The 20637-nt window shown below is 43.5% G+C and overlaps 1 protein-coding gene across 1 annotated transcript in view; it reads left to right on the forward strand.

Annotated features, from left to right (window-relative positions):
• Positions 1-20637, forward strand: part of Fyn (FYN proto-oncogene, Src family tyrosine kinase) — a gene marked incomplete in the record, with an annotated part of 221391 nt that overhangs the window by 187804 nt on the left and 12950 nt on the right. The window contains 3 exon segments of the mRNA XM_029555724.1: positions 2154-2333; positions 4272-4348; positions 4448-4601. Of these exon segments, the coding sequence (XP_029411584.1) occupies positions 2154-2333; positions 4272-4348; positions 4448-4601 (411 nt within the window).

Consider the following 20637-nt stretch of genomic DNA (forward strand, 5'->3'; position numbering starts at 1 on the left):
ACAGCAAACAGTTATCTCCATCTCTAGTTCCAGGGGATCTGAGACCCTTTTCTGACCTCTGCAGGCATTGTACAACATGAGTGCACTTACATACATGCAGGCAAAACACTCATACACATAAAATAAAAATAAATCAAAAAAAATTTAGGCTTATAGAATCTCCCTTCCTTAGAATCTAAAAATATATAAACAGGTACCTGTGGTCTTTAGATTTGATCCACATTAAAAGAGTTAATGCAATTAAAATGCTTAAAATATGACAAATAGTGAGTACCATCTGATACATAGATGGATGCACAAACAGAGGTACTCTCAGACATACATGTATATGTGTGTATTATCTGTTATAATAAGATCTCCCTTCCTTAGAATCTAAAAATATATAAACAGGTACCTGTGGTCTTTAGATTTGATCCACATTAAAAGAGTTAATGCAATTAAAATGCTTAAAATATGACAAATAGTGAGTACCATCTGATACATAGATGGATGCACAAACAGAGGTACTCTCAGACATACATGTATATGTGTGTATTATCTGTTATAATAAGGAATCCACATTAATGCACTCATCACTGTCTAGACCTTATATACTTGAATACCATAAAATCTGTTTATATAATCGTATTTCCCCTTATCTACCCACCTTATAATTGAAGTTGTAGATCTTATGGATTTTTTGTTTTTGTTTTGTCTTGTTTCTTTGTTTGTAGCCCTGGCTGACCTGGAACTCACTATGTAGACCAGGCCTCAATCTCACAGAGGTCCACCTTCCTTTGCCTCCCAAGTGCTGGGATTAAAGGTGTCACCACACCTGGCAGTCCTAAGGATTTCAATCAATTACACAATCAGAAAATTGGACTCTATAAAATATTTTATCTTCAAACTTTGTAATTATTGACTTTGAATTATTACACAGGCCACTAAGATATGGTTTCCCATGAAACATAAGAATCAGGATAGAAACCTGTGCAGTTACCCAAGCTGGTCTTAGAGAGAAACATCTCACTGTGTTTAAATTTGGGGAATGCTAACAGTTAAACCATAAAGATCACTTACAAGTTCTCAAAGTTCCCATTTACCCTAAGCGGCAGATACCTTATAAGATTTAAGCTACTGGTTTTTTTCATTGTTTATATTTTTGTAGGTTGCATGTTGTAATTATATGCGCCATTTTTAACAGAATAACAAAAATTACTTTGATACACAGAATCCTTAGATCCTAATCTTGATTTAAACCTGTCTTTCAAATTATAAACAGTATAATATCAGTTAGCAGATTTTTCTTTCCCCCTTATAAAATTACCCTTAAAGTCATAAGCCAGAATAGTATAAGCCAGAGTTTTGTCTTTTGAGAGCCAAAATAGACTGAAAGATAATCCAGTTCCAGTCCTGTATTTTACAGATGAGGTAACTGATAGTGACAATAAACTGGGTCACCTGGATTTTTAAAGATGTATTTAAACATTGGAAGTTTAAATACTTCTGTTCCCCCCTAACTGCTATCTGATTTCCCAGTTCGCCTGATCGAAGCCATTGTTGTTATGGCTGACTGTCAGGAAGCCTGAGGAATTTGCTTTAACCTGGGGAAGTATGGGCAAGGAGACCATGTGCTCTTGCTCCTGCTTGTGGCACGCTTTGCTTGACTGTTGAAGGACTCAGTCAAGTAACTTGTCATTGAGACAGTTGAAGGCCTAGAACCAATTTCCAAGCATCCACAGTGAGTGACTATATTGTTTTTAGTGACACACCCTATACAACGGAACTTAGTCCAATTTCTTCCCAGCTTTCCCAAACCTAAGGGACAGCTATTGGGTAGTCAGGCCAGTCCTAAACCCCAGATTTTCATCACTATAAACAAGAACTCAGAGCTTTTGGCATAAATTTGTAATCATATGGATCATATGGATGAGCCATAAAAAGGGTGATATATATATAAAATAGAAAAAAGTTAAATGAATAACTAAACGTACTACGAGTAAGCTTGTTTTTCTTGTTGACATACTTGACAGAGTCCTTGCAGTTAATTGTGTTTATTCATAAAACCGTTGTAAGGTTTTTAAAACCTAATTTTGTGCAAATAATTATTGGTCAAATTTTTTTCCTTGGAAAGAGTATCTTTTGTTTGACTTAATATTGTGGGATACTTGTAGGTACCTGGAATGGAAATACAAAAGTAGCCATAAAGACCCTTAAGCCAGGCACAATGTCTCCTGAGTCATTCCTAGAGGAAGCACAGATCATGAAGAAGTTGAAGCATGACAAGCTGGTACAGCTCTACGCTGTGGTATCAGAGGAGCCCATCTACATTGTCACCGAATACATGAATAAAGGTTGGCCAATACTTCCCCCTCCCCTCACAGCCATGTTCAGGGACTGTTTCAGAGAGAGAAATGGTGCTGCGTGCTTGCCTTTTCCCCTAGTTTTTGCATGAGTCAGGGATTCCCATCAGGAAGTATCCAGTGTGTACTCGTTTGTGATAAACACTTACAAAGCAGACTAACACTTGAGTGTGCCCCCAAACCCTTGAGAAGTACAATGCCTCTTGCATGTTACACATGTCAGAAATTTCCCTCTGCATAACTAAAACATGTACTTTAATATCAGAGGTGATAGAGCTATAATAAAATTTGCTGTGAATTTGAATTGGTGGCTTCCATTAAATTTTCTTTTTTGTGGGACTAAATAATCAATAACAAATCCTAGTCTCTGAGCTAAGTTTAGCCTCCATTTCAACATCATTCCCCAGATTTCTCCTTAAATGCCCAGTGAGAAAATGACATGCATTTTATCCTTTCCCTCCTTCCCATCTCTGTGTCCACTCATGCGTGTGTACATTATTATAATCAAAACAATATTGTTGGGAATGAAGCCAGAGTTCACTCTGTTTTGGAAAAATAGATGAACCAAAACAAGAAATAACCTTAAAAGGTTGTAAGCTGTACGTCAGAGGGCACGAGTATAATTTTTCTTTTCTCTGTACTTTCTTTTAAAATATAATTGGAATTTTTCCTGGAAAAAGTGTTTGTCCTTTGTATCCAGGGTTATTTTGTAAATAACTTTGTGATTAAACCATTAAAAAGGCACTGATGGCCATCAAGCACCTCCAGCTCCTGCAAATGATTATTTCCGCCTTGGTGTTGGTTCTGAGCCTCCTCACAGGGCCTTGCACTGTGGCTCTGAACCCCTGGCTGTTTTGTCTCAGATGTCTAAGGCTAGGCTTGGCTCCTGTGGTCTCACTGGGAAGCTCCCTGCCCACCAGTATTCTTCAGATACTACTTTCTTGGTTTAAAATCAGTAAATAAGCCAAGCCAGTGGTTCTGAAACTTTACCCTGTACTGAATCACCTTGAGAGCATCATAAAATACAAGCATCTGAGTCTGACTTGAGAGTTTCTGATTCGATACATCTGTAGTAGGGCCTGAGAATTTGCATTTCCAGCAAGTTCCCTGGTGATGCTATTGCTGCAGATTCCAGAACCACATTTTCAGACTGCTTAGCTAGGCTGTATCTTCCCCACATCACTACTTTGTGCGGGAATGATTGGGGAATGAGATGGAAAGCTTGAGTGACTCACGTGGCTCTTTTTATTTTATTTATTTATTATTTATTTATTTATTTTTGTCTTTTTGAGACAGGGTCTCCCTGTAGTCCCAGCTGGCCTGGAACTCACTATGTAGCCCAGGCTGAACTTGAACTAACAGAGATCTGCCTGCCTCTGCCTCCTGAGAGCTGGGATTAGCATGTTCCTCTTTTTGACATAAAAGGAGATGAAGTTTCATTTCTTCTAGTTTTACCAAACTCTTTGTCCTTAGAAATGAAATCAGTACTGTTTATTTGCAAAAGCTAAAGCTTGCTTCTTAAAACACAGAATTGTTTTCTCTGCCACTTTTTGTATAAAAAACAATTCTTTTAAGGGCTAGAGAGATGGTTAAGGGCTTAAGATGGTTATGAGCACTGGCTGTTCTTGTAGAAGACCCAGGCTCATATTCCAGCACCCACATGGTGACTAACAACCATCCATAACTCCAGTTCCAGGGGATCCAATGCCCTCTTCTGTCCTCCATGGGCACTGCACAACACAGGTGCACTTATACGCACGCAAGCATAACACTCATACATATAAAATAAAAACAAATTTTTTAAAATCTTTTCCATTGATGGCATCATCCCATTCAACTGTCTTCTACTTATAGTAAGGAAATCAAATACAGCCCATCCTTGGAGTTTTTTTCTAAGTAAACTGAAATGGTTTTGTGTTTCATTCTTAGGAAGTTTGCTTGATTTCTTAAAAGATGGTGAAGGAAGAGCTCTGAAATTGCCAAATCTTGTGGACATGGCAGCACAGGTAGGCCACATGGTACCTTGATTAATGCTGTGAATGTAACAACATGGAAATGCAGGATTATCTTCTAACTTATGTGCCCCCTTCCCTGGGTTTCCGCAGGTTGCTGCAGGAATGGCTTATATTGAGCGCATGAATTATATCCACAGAGATCTGCGATCGGCAAACATTCTAGTGGGGAATGGACTGATTTGCAAGATTGCTGACTTTGGATTGGCCCGGTTGATTGAAGACAATGAGTACACAGCAAGACAAGGTGGGTACTTCTGTGACAGTGACTCCTGATTGCATCTTTGCATGTAGTCGACTACAACACTGTCCTTCCTCCATCTGCCCCTCTCTCTTTCACCAGGCAGGAGCTTGACAGCTCTGCAGATGGGACACTAATGAGTTCAGTAGATGGGTAAGGCAGTCGTTTGGTGAGTGGGTATCTATTCCTGTGGTCATCTTGCCCTTCTGAAAGCATCCAAGCCCACAATACTCTGCTTTTATAGAAAGAAGGCTCTGAAAAACCAAGGGATCAACCAAATTATAGCTTATTCCTCAATCAGTCATGTGCCAGCAGGAAGCAGGGGACACTCGAATTAGAGATTTTAATGAAGAGTCTTATACAAAGAAACAGGCAAGGTTTAGGGGCATGCTACAGAGCATGGTAAGGAGCCTCAGAGTACCATAACAGCAGGGGCACTAAGGCCTGGACAGCAAAGGGCAAGGAACGGGTAGCAAAACCAGAGCAAGAGCACCTCCTAGGAGAGACCACAGCAGCATGAAAGTTGATACCCGATCTTACTCTGCAGCTGGCTTCCAAGGTCCTAGCAGGTGAGATGAATCCTCCTGGGTTCAGAGCAGGGCAGGGAAGGGAAGAGAGTTGGTCTGGGGGACTGGATGAGTATAGTCCCCTGAAAAGCCCTGCTTTTCTTCCTTGTCAGCCTCCACCACACCCTGTGAAAATTCATACACATTCATTTTTAAGTAAAATACAGTCCAAGCCAGAAATCAATCTACTGAGGCAACTTTTGGGTGTTCACAGTATACCACCAGATGCCAAGGAGGAATTCCCAGTGGTATTTTCTGCATTCCTAGCTGCTCACCTAGCAGTCACCAGGTGCAGAACTACGTGGGGCAATTACAGTCAAATGGAAGTGTCTGTGTAAATTTTAATGTCTGTAACTGTGGGAAAGGATAAGTTTCATTGGTGGTGTTAACCAAAGCCTGGTCATCCTGAGCCAGGCTGAGCGGTAACTGGAATACTTACAGGTGCTACTTTCTACTCATTTTATCAAGAAATAATGGCCATTTTGGTTACTTCTAGAATCTTCTTTTTCTGCTTTTTTATTATTTTGTGCCAATTCTTTCCTTCTTTTATTTGACTCTGAAAATGGAAGCATTCTCAGCAGTTTAAAATCATAAGGAAAAATGTTAAACTAACTCTGCCTAGGTTATGAGTAATGTTCAAATGCTTGATGGCATGTTGGTCAGAGAGCTTAGCTGTTTGAATTTCTCTAACACGTAGCAGTTCTTGTCCTGGAGCCAAATGCCCATACGGCATTCTTACATGCGGGGACACACACACACAAACACACACACACACGCATGCACACGTGCGCAGCAGTTTTGATTAGCACTGGCAGTGCAGAGAGGAAAGTGGACATGGTTTTGTGGCAAGATAAGCCAAGAGGTTTTGAGTGAATGTGGGCAGAGCAGGGGCTGTGGGAGCCCCTCGGCCTTGGAGGGAGAATAGATGAAGGCTTATGCCTAATTGAGGAAAGGGCTCCAGTGGAGCCTGGGAAGCTTTCCTTGTGTGAGAGAAAAATCCCAGTGCCAGAGGAAGCAGTGCAGGTCTTGTTTCTCCATTTTAACCAGACTTTGGACTCTACAGATTCTGTGGTTAACACCCTTGAACCATCCATAAATAAGAAGATGGCAGGGCCAGGAGCCAGTAGGTGCTGGCAGATGTGCTGTTGGCAGGGCCTGAGTATTTAAGTCATGTATCATTCAGTAGGCTAAAGTACTTCGGACTTGTGGCCTTCAGTGGCTGGCACCCCTCCACAGCTCTACTTTATGTCAGCTACTGCTCTGAAGCCTGTCCAGAGCCCTCTCAGCCCTGGCCATGCAGCCTTCCTTCCTAGTCCCCATCCTAACTGCTTTTCTGCCCTGACCATCACACCTCTAAATCACTTTCTGAACTCTTTTCAGACAACCAACCTCATATCCTTTGTTCTGTATTTCTTTTTTCTGAATAGAATATTCCATCCTTCCCTTTTAGAACATTTATCTCTTCTTTCTCGAACATCTTCAAATGCATGACAAACCCTGGAAAGAGATAAAGAGAATTAAATGAACTGGAGAACCAGAGAAGGTAGACTAAGTTTGTGGGGCCCTGGGATTTCAAAGGCAAGAAATTAGATGCTGTCCTGTAGCAGAGAACTACAAAAAGCCAGAGTGTGCATGGAATACCTTGAGTTGCCTACCCTGCAAGGGCGGGGGAAGTAGACTCGGAGGGCTAGTAAAATCATTCATTACATTCACACAATGAGCAAATGGCAGACCAGGATTTGAAAACAGCACAGCCCACCTTATCTCGGTCGTTTTCGCTGTCTCTCACCAAGACAGTAAATAAAAGAACAGAAAATAAGAATGAAAAGAATTAGTTCCCCTTCATTTTATGGAAAAAGGTTTAAGGGGCTTTTCATTCATTTTCCAACCCTGGATAACCCAGCTGTTTCTACAGTTCCTCCCATGGTCTGCCCCGCCATAGCCTTTTCACTAGCCAGCGTGCAGTTGCCGGTGTCCTCTGCAGACAGCATGTGTGCTGCATGCAGTGGTTTCTGCTGGGGATTAATCAGCTCCTCCAGACAGCTGGTCCATGTGCTTAATAATATTTGCGAGTCGAGTTCTATGTCACCCTCAGGCCATAGCTGTGCCGCATCTTGATTATGGGAGTGCAGGCAGTGTTCTGAAATGTGTGCCAAACACAATATTTTAGGACCACAAATGACAATTGTTTGCAAAACTGCTGGGAGTTTCCCATCTCAGAGTGCACTGAAATGCCTGTTACCCCACTGGGCAATGAGGTATGTCACCACAGGGCACAGGCACATTTAGGGTTTGGAGTTCTGTTATAGGTCCTCCATGTGTTTTTGTCCCCTACAGCCTGGACTCTCACCCCCTGCTTACCCGGGGCTGTGAGCAGAAGCCCCATGTTAAGGAGGAGGTCAAGACCAGGCCCCAGTGCCTATGAAGGTTCTCGTCTGCTGACAACATTCTAGAAGTAACTAGAAATTTTGAGATTGCTCATTATTACCTGCACATCGCACACAAGCAGAACAATTCTTCTTTAGTCCAAAGCTCTTTGCCAGACTCTGTCCATTCAGGGTCTCTAAATAATCCAATATCAGGTATTTGAATGCCTTACTTATAAAAGGGACTTGGCTAAAAGTTGTTGCTATAAAGACATTGAGGCTAAAGCAGTGACTTGTGTAGTTCCGGCTATTCTGGAGGCTGAGTGGGGAGAATCACTTGAGCCTAGGAGTTTGAGACTAGCCTGGGCAACATAGCAAGATCCAAGCTTGAAGGAAGGAAGGTGATGGGAAAGGAACCAAGGGAGGTTGGGAGGAGGCCTAAGATCACACAAGGTCAGTGGGCAAGCCCTGAGGAAGAACATACAGCATTAAAGTCAGCAGAACAGGGTATGAAGCCCAACAGCACCATCTACTAACCTGGAGCCTTGGGCAAGCTGCTTAATTTTTCCATGTTCAGATTACTTATCTGTAAAATGGAAAGACATCTTACCTGCTTTGTGCATTTTTGCAAAGATTAAGTGAAAGCATATGAATTGTTTAACCCTGTGCCCAGCTCATAGAGTGATAAATAAATGTTGCTTGTTATTGTTCTTGTTTTGTATCCTACACAAGACTAGGTTACTGGAGAACAGATGAAACAAATGAATGGATTTCAGATACATTGGAAAGGCTCATGTAAATTCAGGAAAGAGAAAGAGAAGCCAAGGACCATCCCCTGGAGACAGTCGTGGGTGGTGGTTAGGAGGTTTTGGCAATGGCAGCACTGAGCACATTGGGAAGAAAACCTTACCTAGAGAGAGAGAATGGGTTTGGGTTGGGATTGTTGCATTTGCAGTGGCCTTGGTGGTGCACCCAAGCCCAGGGAGGCCAGCTGGGGTATCTTCACCTGATTCTCTGCCACAGCTGGGTCCTCCACCTCCCAGCCCTCCCCTCTGTGTCCCCTAGACTTCCCCTGGGCCCTACTCACAGCCACCTCCCTACCCCTGCTCCCAGGAACACTCCAAAACTAAAAACAGCTCCTACCTGGGCCCTAGGCGTGTGAGGAGCTGTTGTCCAGGCTGCTGTCCTCTAATGCCACACCTCTCTCCTGCGACCAGCAGCATGTTGCTTGCCCTGTCACAGCCCCTGAGACCATCCATTCCTTCCCACAGAAGATGAGGTGCAACCGGAGAATTTGCCACAGAACTATTCTTTCTTCATAAGCTTTCAAGTAGCTGAGTGCTGGCTAATATTGATTAAAGCTAGCAAGTTCAGATAGACCTGGCCTATGTATAGCAGGGACTTGTTCTTCTGGATGCTCGATTTGTTTTTATTGAGCCATAACGTTCATCCAGTTAAATGAACAAATCTGAAGTGTGCAACTGAGTGCATTTTTAACATACGTACCTACTCCTGAAACCATCCCACAGAGCAAGATCAACCTATACAGACCCCTTCATTCCACCCCAGTCAGTAACTGGCCCTAGAGGGAACTCTGTTTTCCTTCTATCACTGCAGATTCGTTCTGCCTATAAATGAAATCCATATGCATGGATCATACCATATTAGTTTATTTGGTAGCCTACTGCTTCTAGGAGCAGAATTATCTAGCCACAGCATTACTTTTTTGTCGGGCTTTTTTCCCCATCATCGTGTCTGAGAAATTGTTGCTTCCTACCAGCAGTTCTTTCCTTCTCACAGCTGACCAGTATTCCACTAAACAGATGTCCACATGATGACCAAGATGACCAAGTACTACTAGGGAACACCAGGGCTCCTTTCCACCTGGGGCCATTATGAATGACACTGCTTGTGGAGGTAGACACATGCTCTCTTATTTCTGGGCCATTTCTTCAAGTAGAAGTTTTCTACGAGTGGGACTCATGGGGAAGTCCTCAATTAATAATGACAGTTACTCCCTCACAGATTTGGGGCACAGATGTAGAGGGAGAATCAGTTACTGTATCATTTATTGGGGTTTGAAAGTCAGAAACCCAGGTTTGAACCACCTCTATCACTAACAAACTGTGTCCTCGAGCAACCACTTATCTTTTAAAAAATATTTTGTTATTTTTATTTTATGGTATGAGTATATTGCCTGCATGTATATAAGTGTACCTGTATCATGTAATGCCCTCAGAGGTCAGAAGAGGGTGTCAGGTTCCCTGGAACTGGAGTTAGGGGTGGTTGTTAGCCACCATGTAAGTGCTGGAAACTGAACGAGGTTCTCTTGCAAGAGCAACCAGTGCTCTTAACTGCTGATCCATCTCCCAGCCCCAGTAAGGGTATTTATTATATTTTAAAAATTAATACAAGAATATTTTAAATATTTTCTTTTTTATTTTTATGTGTATGAGTATATTCCCTGCATGTATGTAAGTGTACCTATGTTATACAGTGCCTGAGGAAGTCAGAAGAGGGCATTGGATCCCCTGGAACTGGAGTTACAGATGGTTGTTAGCTACCATGTGAGAGCTGGGAATCAAACCCAGGTCCCCTGCAAGAGCAGTCAGGGCTCTTAACTGCTCAGCCATCTCTTTAGCACCAGAAAAATCTTTTAATACTATATATTTTATTATTTTTAGCCTGGACCAGTTTGTTTATTTGGACAGTCACCACTCTGATATTATCTGCGTGCCTCACAGAACCCTCTATTCTGAACACAGTTGTGAGTCAGCTGACTGTTGCCACTGTCTTAGGCACACCTTCATTTTTTCTTCAGTTAAAACTATCCTTCCTTCAGCAGTTAAGAACACTGGCTGTTCTTGCAGAAGACCCAGGTTTGAATCCCGGCACCCACATGGCAGCTAACAACTGTCCGTAACTCCAGTTCCAGGGGATCTGACAGCCTTTTCTGTCCTCCATAGGCATTACACAATACATCCATACACATAAAATAAAAATAATAAATTTTTTAAATTTATTTTAAAAAATCCTTTCTTCTAAAGTGCCTATGTGGTTTTTAATTTCATCAACTCTGCCAGACGGGCATTCTCAGCAGCCTCGCACACTTCAGCACATGTATGCATAGGCACATGCATGGATGGACCCTACCTATGGATCAGCTCTCCTGCATATCAGTAGAGCTAGTCTTGCTGCTTCTCCATGGTGATGATTTGGCCTGAAGGTCAGCAGTTAGCCCTCATGGGCGCAGAGCACACGTTAAATAATAATATTTGTGTACAACAATGGAAACACTATGATCACTGTCACCTTTCCTCACTCTCTTCAGACAAGCCCTCTCTAATGTGCACAGGACTTCTGGAAATCATGCTGTCGTGGCTGTAAGAACCTCTGATTGTTCATCAGTGTTTGCTGTACACTGTGAGCTTGTCTTTGGAGAGGCACAGGGGCTCCAGAGCTAGACAGGCCTGTGTTCCGATGTTAACTCTGCCATATTTCTGGGTCATAGGCTCTGGTGTCTCTGAGCCTTAGTGTTCTCATCTGTGAAATAGGGTTGCTGTCACTTAACCTTTCAGGTGGGCATGAGGATTAGAGGAGACAGAAGTTATTTCATATTATTTGTGTCTTCTCCTCCCTACAGCATTTTTCTTGGTGTCTTTTTAGATACCTAGACCTCTTTCCTTCTTCCTCTCATTCCCCCACTTTCCTCCAAACAATGGCAAGGCCCAATGGGTTAAGACTATGGCCTATGAAGTCAGATTATCTTGGTACATAGCCTGTCATTACTGCTAATTTGCTGTGAAGCCTCTTTGAGCCCTCCTTTCTTCCTCTGAAAACTGGTGTAATGATTACCCACATCATAGAATTATCACATGATCTGGGAATAGACATAAAGCACTTAAGGTGAAGGGCATGTAATACTAGCAGTAGTAGTAGTATTGTTCACCCATGGGGCTAAACGCCATAGTCATCACACACATACACACACACATGCATAACACAGTCCCATGCTGCACTGGGCTTTCCTGCTATCTCTGGTCAGGGCTCCTCCCATATGGAAGATACAGCTCTGTGATCCTCTCTGCTCATTTGAATCATCATGAAGAGCAGGAACATGGGCTTGCTCTGTGGTTTTGGTTGGTTGGCTCCATATTAGTGACCAGATCATTGCCTAGGAAGCAGATTTCAAGACAATGTAATCTTTGAGTCTCTGGAATATATGAAGAAATGGGAGTATTTAGAACTTTTTTTAGACTACTGGTATGTATATTAAGTAGGAGAAGAAATATGTGTCTGTATTCAAATACTCCCAGTATTGAAGATTTAAACCGAATAGATTATTGTCTGGAGGAAAATTCACATATAAATTAGACTACGAAGAATTCATAATTGTTACAGTTTTCATGTTAATTATTTCATGTTAAAAATTGTTTCTGCATAAATTAACACATTCTTTCTTGGAGAACATATTTTAGAAAGATTTGTTACTTTAATAACTCTTTGTGTATTAGAAATCCCAGATGCCTGTACTAATTAAATATAATAAGATTTTGGATTCAAAAAGCACAGTAGCCATTTAACACAAACAAGCAGGCAGCTAGGTTGACAAACAGTCAGGAAGGACTGGGACACTGTTTCTTTTAAATTTCTAGTTTCACAATACAGAACTGTGAATCCAGTTCCTGCCCTTCCTTTGTGTTACAACGACTAGGGATTATTAGACTCAGAGTTCCAGCTCAAGGGCTCCTGCAGAATTATTAATCAGCTGCGTCAGAGGGCCCTGTAATCCAGTGACAGATCAAGCCTGATCTCGCCGTGAGATGCCCTCCTTCTACCCCTGTCAGCATACGAATTTCTCGATCTCTGTCAACAACTGAATCGACATTCCTGTGCTGTGTGCTGTGACCTGAACAGCAAATGTCAGCAGAGAAAATTGGGGGGGAGGGGGTACTGTTAATTATTGAATTTAATCTAATTCTTTCTCTGCTAGAGAAGCAAATCATCTTTTGATGAAAAGGAAACCCCTCCGTTGCAAGCTATTGTTTCAAGTACTGAGTAGGAAACTTGCTTGTTCCTGGCTAGAGCCACAAAGAGTTGCCATGAAATAGCCAGCCCACACCCCCAAGCCTGTATGTGGGAGTTTATCTTACCAAGATCTGCCTGGGGAGAAACTGGGCCTCCCAGAGGTCAGGAACTTACCCTGCTGAGCTGGACTAACCCAAGCTGCCTCCCTAAACCTTCCAGAGCCCAAGTTTGGTGCACCTCTGTCACCAGGCAGAAGTTGCCTTCATTTGTATTCTGCTGCCTCAAGCTCTAGGCTTCCACTGGTGTTTCTGGGAGGGACTGCTTTGTTTATCTGCTGGAGCTGTGACTCAGATTAGTAGTCGAGGGAGCAGGTCAGATGCTGGGAAATGGAGATGAACTGTGAGGAGCATCCATTTCCCTCCTAGAAAAGATGTGTCGAAAGCCAGATGAAAATGAAAGAAAAGGGACTTTAAATCACCCTTTCCTCTCCGGTCTCTCTTTTAAAATTAAAAATGCTTGGAGGAAGGAGGGGGACTGATTTGTCCACTTCTACCCTTGGGAAGCTCTCCCGATTGGCCGAGGAAATGCAGATGGGCCAGATGCCCACACAGGTCACCAGAGTCGGCTGTCTGAACACCTTCCTGTCTATCTGCCCAGCCCACCAGCAGTCCTGCTTTGTGTTCCCACAGGCATCTCCCGCTCCTTTGTGCGTTTTGGGAGGAGCGGCTTGGCAGTTCTTTATGAATGGTCAGGAGTAAGTCCTTGGTCTGTGCAGCCCACGTTTCTTGGTAATCATCAGTAAGGAAGCAGGTGGTCACCCTCTGTGATTTTAAAGTGTGTAAATAGGAACTACAAACTGCCATCAAACATCAAAAATGTCATTTGGCTTCCTTGTGCTCTGCTGGCAGAAGGAACCTGCATTTGCATCATCTGGATAATCAGGGACAGGGAGTACACATGCCAACTGCCTGAGGCTGCAAGCCTTTTCTTCCAACCCAAGGAGGGTACTCCGCCCAGTATGCTGGTCTCCCTGGGGGTCCCAAAGGCATCCACACTGTGCCAGATGGAAAGCAGGGGACAGCTTAAAAGCAACCCAAAGTTGTGTCTTTCCTCTCTTCAACTTTTTTCCAGACTCAAAACCAATCCCCAGCAGGATGAGCCTGTCCCCAGAACTAGCCCCAAATCAGTGCTATCTATGCTGCCTACCACAGGGTAGCCTCATGTCAGGCTGACTCAGGCTCACTGGCCCCATGAGGGTGGCTACATTCTTGGAATCAGTTATTTGTTGAGCTATATCCCACACATCGTTTATTTCTTAGCTGAATCCTCCTTATCAGCCTGAGCAGCGGCATGCAGATGTCGTAGCGCCCTACGTACGGCCTCCTTCTTGCCTTTTGTTCTCTGTTGAAAATCATACAGGTAAGCTGATTGGTGGCACTTGCCTATAATCCAGCACTTAAGAGGCTAAGGCAAGAGGATCACCATGAGTGTGAGGCCAGTCTGGGCTCTAGTGAGTTCAAGTGGTTCTTGAAAACTGGAAGGATACTGCAGTTATTCAGAGGTTTGGAATTCTAGAAGAACAAGCCAGTGTTCCTTCCTTCCTCAGTTTCCCCCAGGGCAGGCCCCTTGCAAGCCCCTATCCCAGCCTGCATCTCATGGAAAGTCTCCTTGAGGGTTCTGATTTCCTTCCACAAGGCAAAGAGACCAAATACCTATGATTTCAGGAGATGTGCGGTAATTCACCCTTTATTTCTGTGTGCCACTGAGTATCATCCTGGCTTGCCATTGTTCACCATTGTGAGGAAAGTTGGGGAAACACCCGTGGCCCAGCACATCCTCTCTTTCGCTCTGGCTCCCCCTCTTTGAAGGAGCCCTGAGACCTGCTTGTTGACATCCTCCATGTAAAGCTTGAACACCCTTCCACAATTCATCTTCCTCCCTGTCCTCACCTGGCTGAACACACACACACACACACACACACACACACACACACACAAACCTTCCCCACTCACTTGAGTTCACTTCACTCCCCTCCGTCCTTCTGTTGTCTGTGTGTGGTTCTTAGCCCACTGATAGACGTGCTGGGAGCCCTTCTCTATCAGTGCTCACTATGGGGCTCCCTGGGAAGTTGCTTTTCCCTCACAGTCTGAATATTGCCTCTATGAATTTATCCTAACAAGACCTTGGATCTGTGCCTACTTAATCAGCCCACAGCTTTTCAGCGTGTTCAAGCCCAACTTCTGGTCCTTGTTTCTCTTGGTTTCATTCCTCCCTGCTCTACCCATATCCCTGGTGGGTCAGCACTCCTTAGTCCCTAACACTTTCCTTTTCAAGGCCCCTGCCCACTGGCATGCTGAAATTTCAAATGGACTAGCATCCCAACCCATTCTAGCACTGCCTTTTCATTTATTTTTATTTTAAAAATATGGTGCTAAACCTTTATGAGCTTAAAGTGGAAATTTCAACAGAATGTGTCGCCAGGGATAACTGGAAACACTCAGTTGTATTACTTCAGAAGCATTTGGGAAATTTGAACGTCATCCCTTGGCCTAGTATGAGAATTCTGAGTTTTCCTCTGCCAAATTTCTCTGGGTTTGAAATTATTGTTGTGTTTAAATCACCACAAAGTTCCAGGTCAGGTCAGCTTTGATTTTGTTTCTAACATGGGATATCCTGTCCTAGTCCTGCCTTGCCCCTCCACCATGTAATCAGTTTCCTGTTACTGGTATCGTTCATGATTTCTTTTATTCTCCAGCATAACTTTAAAGTTAGAGTACTACACATTATTTAATATTGGATATAATAATTTGCAGAGTTTGTGGCTTTGTAATAAACAGGCTCTGGGTGGTTCTTTGCTTCAGCAAAACAGGGTCTATTGTTAAAAGCTAATGCCTTTCCTTCTTGGAAATGCTATTGGGGCCCAGAGCATGTTCTTTGTGGGGTCGATTTGGCTTTTTATTCTGCACTGGCTTTGCTTCCTCCACGTTGGCCTAGTTTTCTAACTAGAGGAGATATTCCCTGGGACAGGGTAATGGAGGTGTCCTGGCACCAGACCGCTAAACACTTCACAGTCCAGCTCTCAACTAAGAGCTGGTGATGTGTGCTGGGCCCCTCAGGCTTGTCTTGGCTCCTGTCCTAATCCTCCTGCCTCAGGGAAAGCCATGGGTTGTGCTGCATCCCTTCTCTGTTGACCTCTGCCTGAGCAGTCATTCCCAATCACTTCCTCATTTCCTGCATCTTCTGAGCCATCTTTCTCAATCCAGTGTCACCCTTTAGCTCTCTGTAGGGTTAGCCCAGGAGCTCCATTCCCCCAGCTACCTGGAAACTCCTACAGGAGGTGCCCCTGTGCTTGCTACTCCCAGAATGCCTCACACTGCACAACAGACACTCAGTAAATTCTCAATGATTGATGAGTGTGGGGGATCCTCTTCATCTTCTTTGCCTCTTTTGAAGTTTGGAGATCGACAGTGTTCTGGCTTTTTCCAGAACAACTCTATACCTTTGCACATCTGATCCAAACACAATAATAACTGTTATTTCCTTAGTTGTTACCAGGTGCCAGACACCGCTGAGTCCTGTACATCTGCTGCCATCCCCAAGTTAGGGACAAGGGCTTAAACGGTCCAGCAAGTCCTGTGTTAGAGTCTAGGTCTGCCTAACTCTGACATTCCTTTTTTGTAAATTTCATTCAGTTTGTTCTTTGACAGTTTCATGCACGTATATTGAAGCTGCTTTCTAATTTATGACTATTCTCACCCTTCTGTAAATGACCGCTCAGTCCCAGCTCCACCCACCTGTTTCCATTGTCAACACAGAGCTTTCAAAACTCCCTCTTTACTGTCTTTTTTGTCCACTTCACACAGAGGGGGTACTTGGGAGAAAAAGTATCTGTCATCTTCACATGAGCATTTGAGATGCCACACTGTCATCTTCGTGCACAAAGATGCATCTAGTACAGGAAGCAACCGACCCAGACCTGCCTTCATCCAAGACAGAAGTGAAGGCAGGTTTCCTAGCCACTAGAAATACAATGACTCCATTAATTGATCATGACCTGGGGTTGGGATGGACCATCCTAACATCAGAATCTGTCCTGTCATCTTGTTTTCACTTAAAAGCATAGAGCACTCAGTCAGGGAGACTGAGAGTAATGCAAAAATCATCTCATTCCACAGCCCCAGCTGGTCTGTAACTCACTATGTAGACCAGGCTGGCTTCGAACAAAGATCCGCCTGCTTCTGCCTCCCAAGTGCTGTGATTAAAGGCGTGTGCCACCATACTAATAACTCTTAAGAGTGACAAAATAGCTGGATACCCAACTATATTGTCACTCTTGCTGTTTTTAAGGTCTGAGTAAAAGAAGATAGCTTCTTTAATTATCAGAGTACTAGATAAATTGCTCCTTAAGTTGACCTTTTAATTCTGTCACTGCATCTATTGAGCAGTTGTCATTTGACAGCTTTAGACAAAGTACCATAGAGAGGTAAAAGTATTGTATATGGTCTCCAACCTCAAAAGATGTATCATCTATCTCAGAAGATAATACACACAGGAAGCAGTAGAGAGCCATGAAGGAGACACAGGACAGGACAGAATACTGCATAGGGTTTAAGTGCTGTGGTTCTGGAGCTGCTCTCCATCTACCCAAATCCCATTCCATCTTTTACACCTGCCACTCTCTGTGTTATTTTCTCAACTGTAGAACAGAACTGTTAGTTGCACATATATATCACATGTAGAACACTTGACACACTTGGCAAGCACCCAGTATCTCTTAGCAATTGTAGGAGTTGGTGTTGCACATTAAACTGTTGCTTCTGACATTGACTCCCAGTACATTGGAGATCAAGGAAGACCAGACTCATCGCAGAGGACTTCAGGAAGGAGGTAGGACTTGAGCTGAGTAGGCTATAGCGAAGCAGATGGAAGGAAAGATGGCATTTCAGACACGCTAATACAGAAGAAGCAAGTGTGATCATGCCAGGTGCAGGGTAGCGATTACAGGGAAGAAAAGCAAACTAAACTGGATTAACTGTATGTTTGCAGTAGAAAGAACCAACGTTGAATAGATATGTGGATCCTTGGAAACCAGGTGGCAAATTTTGATTTAATTCGGTAGGGACCCTCCCATATGGTTGAAGAGAATGGAACAGGAAGTTGCAATTTAAAGGGATGGATTGGAAAGGCCATGAACCGAAGCAAGGTGCCATGGCAGGAGCACCGAACACAAGTGCTGACTTAAATCCGGTTTGGGCATTGAGCTTAGACAGGAAAAGGTGAATCTGAGACATGTCTGAGAGAACCCAGATACAAGGATTAAGAGCAAGATGATAGATGAGATTTTAGGATTCCAAGAGAGAGAAGCCTGGCAAAATAGTGATCAGACCCCCAGAAAGTAAATAGTAAAAAGGGGAAATTGTGTTCATATTGTAGAATATCCAGGCAAAAATTAACTTTATAACTCAGTCATTTAGTGAAATGTTCCACCTAGTACAGGAATCTCTTTTATAATCTTACAAAGAGTGAGGTGATTTAGTGAAAGATAAATGAGGGACTGGAGAGATGGCCCAGTGGCCATTGACTGCTCTTGCAGAGGACCCAGGTTTGATTCCCTGCACCCACGTGGCAGCTAACAACCATATGTAACTCCATCCAGTTCCAGGGGATCTGATACTTTCTTCTGACCTCTACAGGCATTGTACAACATGAGTGCACTTAACACACGTGTAGGCAGTACACTCGTACACATAAAAAAATTAAAAGAAAAGAAAAAAGAAAAACAAATGCATAAATAAGTTGCCATATTTGAGGTAAAGGCAAGACACCCTAAAGGCCTTGTCCCTACATTTTTTTAAATAAGGAGCCAAGAATATTCTGAATGTCCCAAGTACTTGCCTGCCACAGAGATGGCAGGCAAGGTTAGTCACAAGAGAGGCTATATTCCCAAGGGAGTAACTGAAGAGAGAAGAGTCTAGAACACTAACAGGAGCATAAATTGGAGACAAAAGAAAACAGAGAGACGGGGAGAACATTGGGAAAAAATAAACTCAGAAGAAATGGTTTCCCACAGAAATGTTGGAGTTGTGCAGGGTGATGGAATTTGCTGGTTCTCTTCTGTTCTGGGTTGCTGGCATTATTCAAGTGTGAGCTAAAGTAGTGCCAGTAACTAGACAAGCTTGATGTTGGAAGTGTTGGTGGAGGCATGCACTACTCACTTGCTGATTGCTTGTAGACAGCTGTGGGCCTTGACATGTCAGGACAGCTTTTCAGAAGTTTTGAAAATTCAAAATGCTTTCCACATTTTGTCTTATCACCAGTTGTCAAGGTAATGATGTTTTGTCTTCCACATCTTTAACAACAAGAATGGATGAGGTAGTCATCACCCTGCTTCCACTTACAACCTCCAGGGCCTCCCAGTACCCTTAGGATAGAAGCCAGAATCCTCAGGGTGATGTACAGAGCCCCACAGAATCAACCCTCATGCCTCATTTCTTTATTCTTTGCAGCACTTGATGGCGGTTTATGTGTATAGTAGCCATTCACATATTTTTATCTCCTACCCAAACTGAGCCAGAAGACTCCGTATGAGTCAGACATTGTTTACTGCTGAGTGGAGCACAGTAGTGGCCCTGTAGAAAACAGCAGAGGATTTAGATAAGAAGGAGAGAGCAAGGCAGCCCAGCAGTAGTGGGATTTAGTTGTTGTTCTTGTGGACAAACTTTGATAACTGAATAAATCTACCACTCGATGCTTTCTCTGACTTGAAGCGTGGGATGATTATTAACCCTGCTTCAGATGAGAAAGGCCAGGTCCCCTTGAGCTTGAAATGATTGCTGTCCATTTTCTCTTGTATGACTACTCCAAGGTCTCCTGCCACCCTGTCTTGGTGGTAATAAGACCATTGCCCCTCCCAGCTGCAGCTCCCATAAACTGGCCACACAGTCCTCTCCAAACAGTGTCTGAGACTCCCTCTACATATCTCAGACAAATTCACTCAGACCCAAAGGGGATCTGTGTCCACTGCATTTAGTGTAAAAATGTAGGTTTTCAGGGTACTTTAAGTTTCATTTGTGTGTGGCAGATGCTTTTCCATTGTAGTTGGCAGTTGTTAGGTCCTGAAAAGGGCATCCAGATGGTGACAGACAGTGGCACTAGTGCTGTCACCAAGTACAAGGAGAGGACTCACTGGAGTGCATGGGACTGATAATAAATTGCCTGAAAGAAACCATGGCTATTCAGTATGGATGGGAAGGCTGGCAGGCTGGTCCACTGTCCACCTTCTCTGTCATCTGGTCAGTACTATCATCAGGAGTCTTCTGTGTACCAGGCACACCAGGCTGAGCTGGAGACATGGCCATCTAAAAACTCGCTCAGGGACAGCTCCTTTCTTGTCAGGAGATACACTTCTGAAAACTCATGAGGTCTTCACACTTTCCAACTCCAAGTAACAGGCTGCCATGACAGCAAGAAGCTAGGAAACCTGTCCCAGTATAACTGACCCGGTCTAGGGCCAAGAGCAAAGAAGAGGCAAGAATTAGCCGCAGGGGGGCAGTGGAGTAGGGGTTGTTTCTTTCTGACAGTTGCCTCCTTCCGGGTGCCTGAGCTTTCTTACTTCACCCAAGTTAAGAGCTGACTGGAGCCCTGCAGAATCCCCTATAGGATCATAGGGAGTGTTACTAGATGACAGACTCACAGGCTTGGTTTTTGCACTCTGTATCCTTCATGGCCTGTATGCAGACACCTGCCAAAAGCAGCTGCTCAACACTGCTTTCAAAGTTGCACTTTAGAGCCAGCCATTTTGTGCCCTGTGGAGGCAGGAAGCCGAGCCAAGCCGAGCCGAGCCGAGGAGTAGTGATGAGCAGAAGAGTAAGCATCCACTAGTTCTTTTCAGTAAGAACATGCTCATCATTAATAGCTTGTCGCTGCTTGAAGACCTTTTGTCTTCCTTAGAAAGGAAAATATTAGTTACCTTTAAAGAACCTTCTATTAAAAGTTAACTGCTGAGAAATTGGACCAAGGTACTATTTTTGCCCCTCCAAATACATTGTAAATCCCTATTCCTTGGTATAAAAATACCCCATG

This window comes from Nannospalax galili, unplaced genomic scaffold, assembly GCF_000622305.1.
Source record: "Nannospalax galili isolate Female #2095 unplaced genomic scaffold, S.galili_v1.0 scaffold646, whole genome shotgun sequence".
NCBI classification, from domain to species: domain Eukaryota; kingdom Metazoa; phylum Chordata; class Mammalia; order Rodentia; family Spalacidae; genus Nannospalax; species Nannospalax galili.